Here is a 15,159-nt window from a genome sequence, read left to right on the forward strand (position 1 = left end):
CTGCCTTCCTGAAGACAAACAATGTATACGAAATGCTTTAGTCTGGTTTTAGACCCCATCATGGCACTGAGACTGCACTTGTGAAGGTGGTAAATGAGCTTTTAATGGCATCAGACCGAGGCTTTGCATCTGTCCTCGTGCTCTTAGATCTTAGTGCTGTTTTGATACCATCGATTACCACATTCTTTTGGAGAGATTGGAAACACAAATTGGTCTACATGGACAAGTTCTGGCCTGGTTTAGATCTTATCTGTCGGAAAGATATCAGTTTGTCTCTGTGAATGGTTTGTTCTCTGACAAATCAACTGTAAATTCCGGTGTTCCTCAAGGTTCCGTTTTAGGACCACTATTGTTTTCACTATATATTTGACCTCTTGGGGATGTCATTCGAAAACATAATGTTAACTTTCACTGCTATGCGGATGACATACAGCTGTACATTGCAATGAAACATGGTGAAGCCCCAAAATTGCCCTCGCTAGAAGCCTGTGTTTCAGACATAAGGAAGTGGATGGCTGCAAACGTTCTACTTTTAAACTCGGACAAAACAGAGATGCTTGTTCTAGGTCCCGAGAAACAAAGAGATCTTCTGTTGAATCTGACAATTAATCTTAATGGTTGTACAGTGGTCTCAAATAAAACTGTGAAGGACCTCGGCGTTACTCTGGACCCCGATCTCTCTTTTGACGAACATATCAAGACTGTTTCAAGGACAGTTTTTTTCCCTTCTACGTAACATTGCAAAAATCAGTAACTTTCTGTCCAAAAATTATGCAGAAAAATTAATCCATGCTTTTGTTACTTCTAGGTTAGACTACTGCAATGCTCTACTTTCCGGCTACCCGGATAAAGCACTAAATAAACTTCAAGTTAGTGCTAAATATGGCTGCTAGAATCCTGACTAGAACCAAAAAATGTTATCATATTACTCCAGTGCTAGCCTCCCTACACTGGCTTCCTGTCAAGGCAAGGGCTGATTTCAAGGTTTTACTGCTAACCTACAAAGCATTGCATGGGCTTGCTTACAGTGGGTCATATGATTGAGTGTAGTCTGGCCCAGAAGTGTGATGGTGAACGGAAAGGCTCTGGAGCAACGAACTGCCCTTGCTGTCTCTGCCTGGCCGGTTCCCCTCTTTCCACTGGGATTCTCTGCCTCTAACCCTATTACAGGGGCTGAGTCACTGTCTTACTGGTGCTCTTTCATGCCGTCCCTAGGAGGGGTGCGTCACTTGAGTGGGTTGAGTCACAGATGTGATCTTCCTGTCTGGGTTGGGCCGTGGCGGAGATCTTTGTGGGCTATACTCGGCCTTGTCTCAGGATGGTAAATTGGTGGTTCAAGATATCCCTCTAGTGGTGTGGGGGCTGTGCCTTGGCAAAGTGGGTGGGGTTATATCCTTCCTGTTTGGCCCTGTCCGGGTGTATCATCGGATGGGGCCACAGTGTCTCCTGACCCCTCCTGTCTCAGCCTCTAGTATTTATGCTGCAGTAGTTTGTGTCGGGGAGCTAGGGTCATTTTGTTATATCTGGAGTACTTCTCCTGTCTTATCCGTGTCCTGTGTGAATTTAAGTATGCTCTCTCTAATTCTCTCTTTCTTTCTCTCTCTCGGAGGACCATGCCTCAGACCTACCTGGCATGATGACTCCTTGCTGTCCCCAGTCCACCTGGCCGTGCTGCTGCTCCAGTTTCAACTGTTCTGTCTGTGATTATTATTATTTGACCATGCTGGTCATTTATGAAAATTTTGGCCATGTTCTGTTATAATCTCCACCCGGCACAGCCAGAAGAGGACTGGCCACCCCTCATAGCCTGGTTCCTCTCTAGGTTTCTTCCTAGGTTTTGGCCTTTCTAGGGAGTTTTTCCTAGCCACCGTGCTTCTACACCTGCATTGCTTGCTGTTTGGGGTTTTAGCCTGGGTTTCTGTATAGCACTTTGAGATATCAGCTGATGTACGAAGGGCTATATAAATAAATTTGATTAAATTTGAAATAAAATTAGATTTGTTAACCATTATTTTTGCGATCCATTCATGGTAGACGTCCTTCCTAATAACAATGCCCCACATCCTGCTGATTTCAGCTGCTGAACGGTATATGCACATTTGATTGTGTATATGGATGAGAGAGTGAACTTGCCATTTACAAAAAGTTCAGCGGGGATCCTGCTTTGGGAACTATTAACTAGGACATGGCTCTCCAACCCTAATCTAGCGCATTTTATTCAAAAATGAGCTGCTTGATAAATTGAAATCAAGTTAGTTAGGCTACAACTGGGTCTGGAACAAAAACCTACAGGAACTCTCCATGAACAGGGTTGGGGAGCCCTGACCTAGGTCATCAAAAGCCAGACAGAGTTTCATTAAATAAGCTATAGGCAATCATTTTTATTGCACCTTTAGGCCTAATTTAACTGATGCATTTGGAAATGTTTAACTTCAATTCACTGGCACTATGAAGATCAGTTTAGCCATACTCACTGACTGCCTAATATATACTTTAATATACTTTTGGTAATTTACGAGGCATAGCTAGATACAGATTACCAAAATACAGCCTATGCGCATGGTTCTAACAGTCTTTCTGCCTGACCCTATCTTCTCTCTCCCTCGCCTGCTCCTCTTTCCCTTCGCTATGAAAAACGCTTAGTGTGTGCGTGTAGAATAGCTCCGCCTACTCATTGATAGCCCTTACTTTAGTGAATTTGCACGAGGCATTACAAGGCAATAAATTGTGAAATACAGCATTGCTATAACCTACATATTTTGATAATCGATGCACAGTTCTGCCTGGCGGCGGACATGCCTGGCTGTGCCCCTCCCATCTCTCCCTCGCTCTTTCTTTGCGGTGAAAGATGCGAGAGTTTGTGTTCTACGGAAAATAGTTTCCTCCATTGCAAAAATACTGAATCTTAGGAGTCGAAGCTTGACACCCAGAAAAGGGAGTCGACAGGCAAGGAGTCGAGGAATCGATTATTTTGGAGTCGACTATCCACCACTACCCAGTTCTCTCCGTGGTTCTATCTAGTCCCTGTGCATTTAATTTCAATAACCTGTATTATCATATTTTTTGTTTACTGTAAAGCGGACTGGTACATATTCCAATCTACAAAACAGCGCCTTTGGTTGTGGTTATTAAACGAGTCAATATAGTTAGTGTTGATAACGGTCAATTATTTTTTGACGTGCACATTTTATTTAGATAGAAAAAATGCACGTAAACAGAGCTCAACTGCTTTCATTATTATTGTCAGTGACTACTATCAACAATGACGCCTCATGATCTTATTTTACTACATGTAATAATGCTGTTCTATAATAATTTGTACACCCATCCCCCACGTCGACATACTTCGAAAGGACCTACTCGCGAAGGGTGAATTTCAATGTAAGTCAGATTCAGGTGTTTTATTTATAATACTTCGTCGTTTGGTTGGGAAGGAACGGTAGTCAGGACCGACATGATTCGTCTGTCTCTCTGTACAGTGGCGGCAGACTGAAATTAATACGTTTCTGGTAAATGTATCTAGTTAACTAGAGCCGGGGTACGGGATGCGGGTTGGATCAATAATCTGAAATATATATATTTTCTTTTACTCTTTGCCGCATCTCTAAAGTCAGCAAAACAATGTCATTCACACCATACATTTTGTTAAAACAGCATATTCGTCTAGCAGAGACCATACCATTAGCTAACGTTGGCCAACTGTCTGGCAGTGTAACAGTTTATTCGCATTTATTATGTAGGAAACAATGTTTGAAATGTAGCCCATCACATGGGTGAATGGTTTCTGACCTCAAACAAATATAGCGTGCTACTATGTTGTAAACGGAGCGAATGGAGGTTGTTTTGCTGCTAGCTAGCTTTCTAGTCAAGCTATGCACCACATTAGGTGCCTCGCGCTCTGCAATACTGTAGATCTCTGCGAGTTTTGAAAGTGTTATGACCGATAAGGAGTTACCATTATCTTTGGTGGGGGAAATGTTTGGCGTGATCAAACTTGAAGTGTCTGTCGCAGCTGGATGCGGAGGGCTGGGGCGAGCGGGGAATGGCGTCCTAGATTTATCAGGATACATATACTTGGATTACGGAGGACGAATGGAAGGAAAAATAGAGGAAGGTGAGTTTGAATTGGCCAACAGTGGAGGAAAAGGGAGATGGTTTGTTGAAGAATGGTAGAAAGTGTGATCTGTACCCTGGATCGAAGACCGGAGAAATGAAAGTGAATGAGGGCGAAGTATCGGAGGTGGTAGGTGTGGTGAAGTTCTCAGAGCCCGAGGATTACACGGAGGGTTAGGATAAAGATTAGTCTGTGACAGTAGGAGTGAAATTACGGAATAAGTGGACCCTTGCCCTTTGGCTGATCCATCTGTGGTTTCAGGGTGGGTGAAAATGGAGTTTGGTGGTGTGGAATCGGTGAAGGTAACCCGAAGTGGTCTTGTGATTGTTTGTGTTTCTGTGTTGGGTCAGATGAAGCTGGCGCTTCGCGATATGTGAATTGTTTTGCTCTCAAGTATAGGGCGCCATTAAAATGAGTGAGGTAGGTATCGGGGTAGGGGTGAAAGTGGACCATCTGAAGCCAGGGGAAGATTCCCGGTGTTTGTGATGCTCTTCGTTTGGTGCGACGCGGACTGTGTGGCTTGAGTGGAGAAACAGGGGAGTCGTTGTGTTTTTTTAAATGTTGAGTCTTAGCCCGGCAAAGTGATGTTATATCGGTTATCCCTCCCTGTACGAGCTTTTGTACCGAATGCATTACGATGTTAACGTTACAGGTGTGTCATGCTAATGGGCATGTGACAGCAGTATAGGAGGGAGGTTCATAGGTGTGCAGAAGGGCATGAGACAAAGGTATGTGTAGCGTTGGTGAATTTTGGTTGTGAGAATGCCAAGTGTGCAAAGCTGTCAAGGCAAAGGGTGGTTACTTTGAAGAATCTCAAATTTTGGGGAATATTCAGAGGTGGAAACTTTCCGTGGGAATTAACGGGAACGGGAATATGCCAAATTAATACCATTTAAATGTAGATGTTTTTTGCATTGGATATATTTACCATATCATATGGAGACAGAAACATAAATCTTTTACCTTATCATAAGTAAACATAATTTAAAATGTTAAAATCCTTCCAATATAATAATAATAATAAAACATGTTATGAATTGAACTTTCATTAAATGAGTTGACTCTTCACATGGGATGAACAACAAAATAAAGGGAATGGTCCCCAATGATCCATCGCATCTCCCAAAATGTTTTCAACATACATCTTTAAAATGAAACTAATGCTTTGGTTGTCTTCCTCTCAGGCTTCCATGTCTTCTCCCTGGACCGCCTCAATGTCCACCTCTTGATCATCAGACTCTGAGGCCTCATCTTCACGGTCATTTTCCCACCTTGTTGAGGTTGGCTCAAAAAGCCTCAAATTTGCCTGGATGGCTACCAATTTGTCAGCCTGTTGTGTGCTTTGGTGTGTGTGTTCACAAACAAGGACCCGTTGCGCTCTGAGATGGCGGCTGTTGGTGGGATTTGGAGGATAATGGAGGCAACAGGGGAAACAGCCTCAGATCCACAAAGTCCCTTCCACCAGGTAGCTGATGAGATATGTTGGCATGACTGCCATATGTTGGCACGATTGCATCTCCATCCCAAAGCCCTTGCTTGGAAGTGTACTTCACCAGACTGTTAAGAATCTTGCCCTCATCCAGGTCATGGTGGTGAGACACGGTAGTGATGACACCATAGGCCTTGTTGATCTTTGCACCAGACAGAATGCTCTTGGCAGCATACTTGGGGTCCAACATGTACACGCGGCGTGTATGGGCTTCAGGCAGAAGTTTTTATGCTTTTTGATGTATTTCAGAACTGCAGTTTCCTCTGCTTGGAGCAACAGTGAAGTGGGCAGGGTAGTATAGATTTCTTCTCTTACATCTGCAAGCAGAGTGTGAACATCAGACAGGATGGCATTGTCACCCTCAATCCTGCTATATGTTTCAGGAGTTTCAGGCTGCTTACCACTCTCCCAAAATACATCATCCAGGAGGTTCCTCTTGATGGGGCTGTCCATATCAGCAGACTGTGATATGGCCATTTCTTGGAGAGACTCCTTCCCCTCCAGGAGACTGTCAAACATGATGACAACACCACCCCAACGGGTGTTGCTGGGCAGCTTCAATGTGGTGCTCTTATTCTTCTCACTTTGCTTGGTGAGATAGATTGCTGCTTTAACTTGATGACCCTTCACATATCTAACCATTTCCTTGGCTCTCTTGTAGAGTTTATCCATTGTTTTCAGTGCCATGATGTCCTTGAGGAGCAAATTCAATGCATGAGCAGCACAGCCAATGGGTGTGATGTGAGGGTAGGACTCCTCCACCTTAGACCAAGCAGCCTTCATGTTCGCAGCATTGTCTGTCACCAGCGCAAATACCTTCTGTGGTCCAAGGTCATTGATGACAGCTAATCTGCAATGTAGAGACTGGTGTGTCTGTTGTCCTTTGTGTCTGTGCTCTTGTAGAATACTGGTTGAGGGGTGGAGATGATGTAGTTAATTATTCCTTGGCCACGAACATTCAACCACCCATCAGGAGATGATTGCAATGCACTCTGCTTTTTCTATGATTTGCTTTGCTTGATCTTGACTTGAACTCTGCATCCAGCAAATTAGTAGATAAAGCATGTCTGGTTGGAGGGGTGTATGCTGGGCGAAGAACATTCAGAAATCTTTTCCAATACACATTGCCTTTGAGCATCAGAGGTGAACCAGTTGCATACACAGCTCAAGCAAGACATTCATCAGCATTTCTCTGACTACGTTCCCCCATTGAGTCAAAACAAACTTCTGATTCCAGGAGGACCATGAGCTGTTGCTATCGATAAGGTGTCTGATTCATAATATTCACCTCAAATAGAAGTAGAGGGACTTTTGTCAGAGGTTGCTTGTTGTGAGCGCTGAGGTAACTTTATGCACTTGGCCAGATGATTCTATATCTTTTTAGCATTTTTCACATATGATTTGGCACAGTATTTGCAAATGTACAAAGCTTTTCCTTCAACGTTAGCTGCAGTGAAATGTCTCCACACATCAGATAATGCCTGTGACATTTTCCTGTAAAGATCAGAAAAAAATGAGTTAAAAAAACGAAATACAATTCCATGTACAGATAAATAGTTAAGCAGTTAGATTAAACAACTCACTTTGTAAGATAAATGTTTTAAAATGAAACATGTATGGAAACAGGTGAATTAACACTCCTCAGTTAGCAGGCTCAAGCAAGCTAAATCCCACATGGTAGCAAAAACTAACTAGCAGAAATTGTTAACAAGTTAGAAATGATTTAAACACACTTTACTGTAGGCTACTATTTACTAGTTAACCCAAAAAATATTAACCCCACCCAATATTGCAATCAAAACTTACCAGAAAGCATGTAGTTTTGGGCTCAGACAGTGTAGTAGTGTGGGCTGAATATCATCTCATTATTGTGCAAGATCTTGAGAATCAGCTGTACATGTGATGGAAGAATGCACTGTCCATGCAGAGAGTTGCAATTCCATTTAATTGGGGATAGTTTAACCAAAATATGCCACACGACCTAGAATTGCCATGTGTCCCTGAACAGACAGTTAACCCACTGTTCCTAGGCCGTCATTGAAAATAAGAATTTGTTCTTAACGGACTTGCCTAGTTAAATAAGGTAACAATTTTTTTTTTTAAAGGTTCGCTGTTTTAAGCAAAATTCCCCATGATAGGACCCAGCCCAGGTCCCCCAGCCTCTGGGCACTCCCACCCACAACAGGGGCCCTCAGTATATCCTCAGGAGAATATGCATCAGATGCACAAAGTAAGACAGAAAATGGTCATATCCATAACTGTAATGTATGTCAAATGTCTGCTATGGTCTGTGGTACCATTTTATGATACTTTTTTTGCATTCATCTATTCTTCCTTTACTGTACATAAGAAATGTATGTGCTATCTAAGTAGGACATGCTTATGTTAATGTATTAATGTTTGTTGTGTTCTCCCAGCCTATGGAAGGCATGCATGAGAAGGGCATGTCTGATGACCCTCGCTATGGACCGATGAAGAGCATGGGCATGAGACCAGGTGGAGGCCACATTGGAATGGGACCCCCTCCTAGCCCCGTGGACCAACATTCCCAAGGTACCATACCATGGGGTACTGATTAGATTGGATAGAGGAAACATTGACTCTGTTATTGAAGTAGCTTTACACAAAAGGTCAACTTATTAGCTTTCCATATGCTCTAATTATGGTGCTTATGATTTTAGAGTTAGGCACAATTGTTTTTAAAGCCAATTACCTGAGAAGAGTATGCTAACTCGTGTAGATGTGTGTGCACTTGTACTGTGAACTCAACCAGCTGGTTTCTCCTCTTTCACTTCTGTCTTTTGTTGGGTAGCGTGAGCAGCAGACGCTCAGATGGGGGGGGGGGGGGCATGAGGCTTCCCCTTTCAGACAATGTTGGTGGCAGCTGTCTGCTATAAAATTACTCAGTCACCAAGGAAAGAGGGATAGAGGGGCTGTTGAAATACTGTAACACAGGAGAGGGTGTTTTTCTGTTGACTCTTCTACCCTGTATTGACTGGTGACAAATCAAATTGTATTTGTCACATGTGCTGAATACAACAGGTGTAGACCTTACAGTGAAATGCTTACTTACAAGCCCTTAACCAACAAAGCAGTTTTAGGAAAATACCTTTAAAAAAGTAAGAGATAAGATGAACAAATAATAAAGAGCAGCAGTAAATAACAGTAGCAGGGTTATGTACAGTGGGTACCGGTACAGAGTCAATGTGCGGGGGTGTTGAGGTAATTCAGGTAATATTTACATTTACATTTAAGTCATTTAGCAGACGCTCTTACAGAGCGCGAGGCTCAGCTGTAATGTGTGCATGTCTGTTAGAGACTGATTTGTAAAGTGTTTGTATCGCCAGTCCAGCTCATAACCAAATCCAGACTGGTATTATGATTAACATTTCTCCTGGTCTGTTAGCATCCATTTCACCACCATTTTCGATGTATCTAGCCATTATTTTAGTCATTCAAATCAGTTTCCCACTGTTCTCAGTTAAAGGGACAGTCATGCCCTACCATTCCCAGGGAAGATTACTTTTCTCACCTGTGCTGTTGTCTCTCCTCCCCAGGCTACCCCTCTCCACTGGGGGGTTCTGAACACTCTCCCAGCCCTGTGCCAGCCAACGGCCCTCCACCCTGCCCCATGATGCCTTCTGGCCCAGGTGTCCCCTTGGAGGGCGGTGACCCCCAGGCCATGGCCCAGCAGAACCTCAGTGGTGTCCTGAGTGGTGGTTCTGTGCCAGGTGGGGTTGGGCCAGGTGGACCCACCCCCTTCAACCAAAACCAGCTGCACCAGCTCAGGGCCCAGATCATGGCCTACAAGATGCTGGACTGCAGCCAGCCCCTGCCAGACCACCTGCAGATGTCCGTGCAGGGCAAGAGGCCCATGCCAGGGATGCAGCAGCAGCCAGGGATGCCCAACATGCCCCCTTCCTCTGGGCCTGGAGCGGGGCCTGGACAGCAACCAGCAAACTACAACAGACCTCATGGTGAGTGGGGTGGGCACATGCAAGTTTATGCTACACAGCCTGTCAATGAGTTTGGCAACCCTATGAATGACACACAAATGCGCATAATTACAGTCAATCACGCACATGCTGCTCATCTCAAACAAAGAAAATAAATAATTTAAATGCTTAACACGGACCCTTGGTGGTGAAACTGGTTCAGGCACCATTTTCTACGTTAACTAGACTTCAGTAGGCATGAATGCCCAGGCAGTGTCTGATCATTTCTAATGTCATCTTGCAGGAATGGTAGGCCCAAACATGCCTCCTTCAGGACCCTCAGGTGTTTCCCCCGGTATGCAGGGCCAGCCCACCAATGGACCCCCTAAACAATGGCCCGAAGGTAAGCCTCAGCTTGACCCCTGGGCAGTGATTCACCTGTGTGGAGAGGGCACTAGTCTGTAGGGTTTTTAGTCCATGTTCTTCTCTTTCCTGTGCTGATAGTTTCACCAGACCTATCACAACGGTAGGCCGTCATTGTAAACTGACTTGTCTAGTTAAAAAGAAATTAAACAAGGAATACACGCATATTAAACAGATAATAATTGCACCAAAACACTGTAGAATCAATGGTAGAACTAATAATTATTTCAATGCCATATGTTCTAGGGCCCATGGTGAATGCTGCTGCTCCATCCAGTGCCCCCCAGAAGCTGATTCCCCCTCAGCCCACTGGGAGACCCTCCCCTGCTCCCCCCTCCGTGCCCCCTGCTGCCTTCCCGGTCATGCCCCCCCAGACTCAGTCCCCAGGGCAGCCCCCACCCATGGTGCTACACCAGAAACAGAACCGCATCACGCCCATCCAGAAGCCCCGTGGCCTGGACCCAGTGGAGATCCTCCAGGAGAGAGAGTACAGGCTGCAGGCTCGAGTGCTGAGGAGCGTAGCGAGTAAAAATCGTCTGTCCTCCGTTGCAACACTCACTACCGAGTTTCGAACTGCCTCTGGAAGCAACGTCAGCACAAGAACTGTTCGTCGGGAGCTTCATGAAATGGGTTTCCATGGCCGAGCAGACGCACACAAGCCTAAGATCACCATGCGCAATGCCAAGCGTCGACTGGAGTGGTGTAAAGCTCGCCGCCATTGGACTCTGGAACAGTGGAAACGCGTTCTCTGGAGTGATGAATCATGCTTCACCATCTGGCAGTCCGACGGACGAATCTGGCTTTGGCGGATGCCAGGAGAAAGCTTCCTGACCGACTGCATAGTGCCAACTGTAAAGTTTGGTGGAGGAGGAATAATGGTCTGGGGATGTTTTTCATGGTTCGGGTTAGGCCCCTTAGTTCCAGTGAAGGGAAATCTTAACGCTACAGCGTACAATGACATTCTAGACGATTCTGTGCTTCCAACTTTGTGGCAACAGTTTGGGGAAGGCCCTTTCCTGTTTCAGCATGACAATAGCCCAATGCACAAAGTGAGGTCCATACAGAAATGGTTTACAGAGATCGGTGTGGAAGAACTTGACTGGCCTGCACAGAGCCCTGACCTCAATCCCATCGAACACCTTTGGGATGAATTAGAACGCAGACTGAGAGCCAGGCCTAATCGCCCAACATCAGTGCCCGATCTAACTAATGCTCTTATGGCTGAATGGAAGCAAGTCCCCGCAGCAATGTTCCAACATCTAGTGGAAAGCCTTCCCAGAAGAGTAGAGGCTGTTATAGCAGCAAAGGGGGGACCAACTCCACATTAATGTCCATGAATTTTGGAATAATATGTTCAAAAAGCAGTGTCACCATACATGTGTCCACATACTTTTGATAATGTAGTGTACACTATTTTTATGTGCAGGGGGTGTTAGATAAGCTCAAATGTTGCAAATTGATTGTGGCTTCTATCAGTGTAAATATCTGCATCATTTCCAATCCCACATATATTTTTTGGCTGTTTATTTACAGTACCAGTCAAAGGTTTAGACACACCTACTCATTCCAGAGTTTCTTTATTTTTACTATTTTCTACATTGTAGAATAATAGTATAGACTCTGAAACTATGAAATAACACACATGGAATCATGTAGTAACCAAAAAAGTGTTAAACAAATCAAAATATATTTTATATTTGAGATTCGTCAAAAGTAGCCACCTGTTGCCTTGATGACAGCTTTTCACACTCTTGGCATTCTCTCAACCAGCTTCATGAGGAAGTCATCTGAAATGCATTTCAATTAACAGGTGTGCCTTGATAAAGTTAATTTGTGGAATTTATTTCCTTAATGCGCTTGAGCCAATCAGTTGTGTTGTTACAAGGTCGGGGTGGTATACAGAAGATACCTGAGTAAAATACCAAGTCCATATTATGGTAAGAACAGCTCAAATAAGCAAAGAGAAACAATAGACCATATTTACTTTAAGACACAAAGGTCAGTCAATCCGGAAAATGTCAAGAACTTTAAACGTTTCTTTAAGTGCAGTCGCAAAAACCATCAAGCGCTATGATGAAACTGGCTCTCATGAGGACCGCCACAGGAAAGGAAGACCCAGAGTTACCTCTGATGCAGAAGATAAGTTCATTACAGTTACCAGCCTCAAAAATCGGCAATTAACTGCACCTCAGATTGTAGCCCAAATAAATGCTTCACAGAGTTCAAGTAACAGACATCTCATCATCAACTGTTCAGAGGAGACTGCGTGAATCAGGCATTCATGGTCAAACTGCTGCAAAGAAACCACTACTAAAGGACACCAGCTTGGGCCAAGAAACACAGGCAATGAACATTAGACCTTGGACATCTGTCCTTTGGTCTGCTGAGTCCAAATGTGACATTTTTGGCTCCAACTGCCGTGTCTTTGTGAGACGCAGAGTAGGTGAACAGATGATCTCTGCATGTGTGGTTCCCACCGTGAAGCATGGAGAAGGAAGTGTGATGGTGTGGGGGTGCTTTGCTGTTGACACTGTGATTTATTTAGAATTCAAGGCACACTTAACTTGCATGGCTACGACAGCATTCTTCAGCGATACGCCATCCCATCTGGTTTCCGCTTAGTGGGACTATCATTTGTTTTTCAACAGGACAATGAATCAACACACCTTCAGGCTGTGTAAGTCCTATTTGACCAAGAAGGAGAGTGATGGAGTGCTGCATCAGATGACCTGGCCTCCACAATCACCCGACCTCAAACCAATTGAGATGGTTTGGGATTTGTTGGACCACAGAGTGAAGAAAAGCAGCCATCAAGAGTTCAGCATATGTGGGAACTCCTTCAAGACTGTTGGAAAAGTATTCCAGGTGACTACCTCATGAAGCTGGTTGAGAGAATGCCAAGAGTGTGTAAAGCTGTCATCAAGGCAAAGGGTGGCAACTTTGAAAAATATTACATATTTTGATTTGCTTAACACTTATTTTTGGTTACTACATGATTTCATGTGTTATTTCATAGTTTTGATGTCTTCACTATTATTCTACAATGTATAGAATAGTACAAATAAAGAAAAACCGTTGAATGACTAGGTCTGTCCCCAAACTTTTTATATATATAACTTTTTATATATATATATTGTCCGTTTTATTTTCCCATAACACTGCCACCCCTCCCCTTTTCGGATTAAACTAATGGGCAACAACACTTAGGCTTCTACTTCCAGCTTATACATACTGTACATTTTATGGACACAGTACATTTTACTTTAGTTATCTTGTTTTTTGTTATTTTTTGGTACCACCCTTCAGCTCCTCTCACCCCTCCCATCCATCTCTGAACACCATTCAGTTTTGATGTCTATTTGCCATATATTTTTCAGCTGTAATGTGATGTTTCACAAAAGTTTGGAACCTTTCTATTGTCATATTTTCTACAGATTGTAAATTAAATATAAACAATTTTTTAAAGTATTATATTATTGATTGATTGACTGACTTTTCAAATCACCAGCAGTGCTACTTGCAGAGTGAAATCCGGGTAAATGTCGTAGTTTTTCTATGGAGCCAGATAGCTGACAAAAGGTTGAACGTACATATCGGTAAGATCGTAAGAAAATTCATATGTAAATTGTTAGGATCGTAAGAAAAGCCATGTGTGAAACAAAAAATGTAAACGTGAAATTGAATCTGTGAACATACAAACACCACGTTATGGTTACGGACTAACATTTTAGGCTTGAACAAATCTTGTGTTGCAATTCTGACGTACAATAATACCTCTCAGAGTTTTGGCAGTTTCGTCTCACCAACAAAAAAAACGTACACCAAACGGCCTGTGTGGAGTGCTACACGAACAACCATAACACAATGTAAAAAATAAAAACAAATGGAAAAGTTATCCTGCACGTTTTCTAGTAAAAAGTCTCCATTCTCTATTACTCCCTAGTTGAGTTTACTTCACATTTAGGTAGCTAATGTAATGGATTTCTTTGCCCTCGCAGGTCTAGATAGCACTAGCTGTATTATGCCTACAACTGAAGTTTCAGTCAGCTAGGTGTATCTCTACAGCATGGGCATATCTCTGGGTTATGTGGACATCCCCATGCATGCACTTAATCAAAATATGACTAATTAGTACTGCACCATCCCATTCTGTCTGCAATCATAACCAGTAGTATATACCAGAATTAATGAAACAGATGTTTGGTGAATCTATGAATTATGTATGACCACTGGAGACTGCCACTCAAAATATTTTTTCTATAATATTTTGACATTTATTTAATCACTCAATCTTGCCAAAGCATATTCTGTAGGAGGGGTTAATATGAATTTAAAATAATTTGACATGATTTATATGAATCGGGTCATGGACATATGGCCTTTAAAATGAACAAGGGAGAGGTTAAACGTAGGCCAAGTCTAGCATGATCTTATTCCCACACGTTACAATAACTCTGTTGCAGTGGTCTTAAGTAGTCTCCATGTAGGCTATTCCCTCCATTGTGTGACAGCTGCCCAGTTGAAGAGCTTGTGATCTCCATGCAGCACCACAGCACTATGCGCCTTCGGAAAAGCACCCTTCAGCCTCAGAACATGCCCTTCTGGGGGCATGCAGCCATAGTCATTATACCCTAATGTAGGCCTATTTGCCTACTAGCCAAATAAAGTACAGAGCATGCACAATGCGTGCAACTCATCATCCCAACATATTTCAACATTTAATTCATCATTCAGTTTAGTCAGTATGTCATCCATTCTGTTTATGGTCTGAGTTCCAATAGGAACTAAATCAAAGAGAATAGAACAGTCTTATGTTTGTTTATTGAAACCTTTGAATACACACATGGATATCTAAATTATCAAGTAGCCTATCATTTTAATTATTCAATGTTTAATTTAGGCCTATCCAAATAAAACAATGGGCCATCAACTTCAAGCATTGCAATGTAAGCTATCATTTTGGGTACAGGTGTATTGTGGAATAATTGTAGAATTCTATTTGTGTTTTATAACTGTTTTTATTATAGGCCTCCCCTTAAAAAAAGACCCTAGCTCACAGGCCTCTAAATACATTTTAAACAAAACAGTTGAAGCATATGCAGTGGCTGATAGGGAAAAACAGATCTGGCACTAAGAATAGGCTATGGATAGCCAATGGGTCCTAAATAGTCAAGACTATTTCGCTCAAGACAGGTTAT

At 43.0% G+C, this 15,159-nt stretch overlaps 1 protein-coding gene across 6 annotated transcripts; it reads left to right on the forward strand.

Moving 5' to 3' along the window:
* The first annotated feature begins 2,782 nt into the window (after window positions 1–2,782).
* Window positions 2,783–13,429, forward strand: LOC115110900 (transcription activator BRG1-like). Of its 6 annotated transcripts, none has more exons than XM_065006601.1 (6): window positions 2,783–3,381; window positions 5,299–5,579; window positions 8,021–8,156; window positions 9,161–9,580; window positions 9,843–9,941; window positions 10,208–13,429. In XM_065006601.1, exons 2-6 carry the CDS (start codon window positions 5,499–5,501, stop codon window positions 11,287–11,289), a joined length of 1,818 nt encoding a protein of 605 aa, XP_064862673.1. In that variant the 5' UTR covers window positions 2,783–3,381; window positions 5,299–5,498; the 3' UTR covers window positions 11,290–13,429. The 6 variants fall into 6 exon arrangements, with proteins under 6 accessions (XP_064862673.1, XP_064862671.1, XP_064862675.1 ...); XM_065006599.1 differs by lacking the exon at window positions 5,299–5,579 and adding an exon at window positions 7,709–7,833 and having other exon boundaries at window positions 2,789–3,381; XM_065006600.1 differs by lacking the exon at window positions 2,783–3,381 and adding an exon at window positions 3,410–4,114.
* Window positions 13,430–15,159: the final 1,730 nt, after the last annotated feature.

Source organism: Oncorhynchus nerka, linkage group LG21 (assembly GCF_034236695.1).
Source record: "Oncorhynchus nerka isolate Pitt River linkage group LG21, Oner_Uvic_2.0, whole genome shotgun sequence".
NCBI lineage: Eukaryota > Metazoa > Chordata > Actinopteri > Salmoniformes > Salmonidae > Oncorhynchus > Oncorhynchus nerka.

What these genes read in the sequence shown, in the direction of transcription:
- LOC115110900 (XM_065006599.1), top strand. Translation starts at nt 7,735, where the DNA reads ATGATAGGACCCAGCCCAGGTCCCCCAGCCTCTGGGCACTCCCACCCA. An exon ending in ATATGCATCAGATGCACAAA is followed by an intron (nt 7,834 to 8,020) that starts GTAAGACAGAAA and finishes GTGTTCTCCCAG; the next exon opens with CCTATGGAAGGCATGCATGA. An exon ending in AAACTACAACAGACCTCATG is followed by an intron (nt 9,581 to 9,842) that starts GTGAGTGGGGTG and finishes GTCATCTTGCAG; the next exon opens with GAATGGTAGGCCCAAACATG.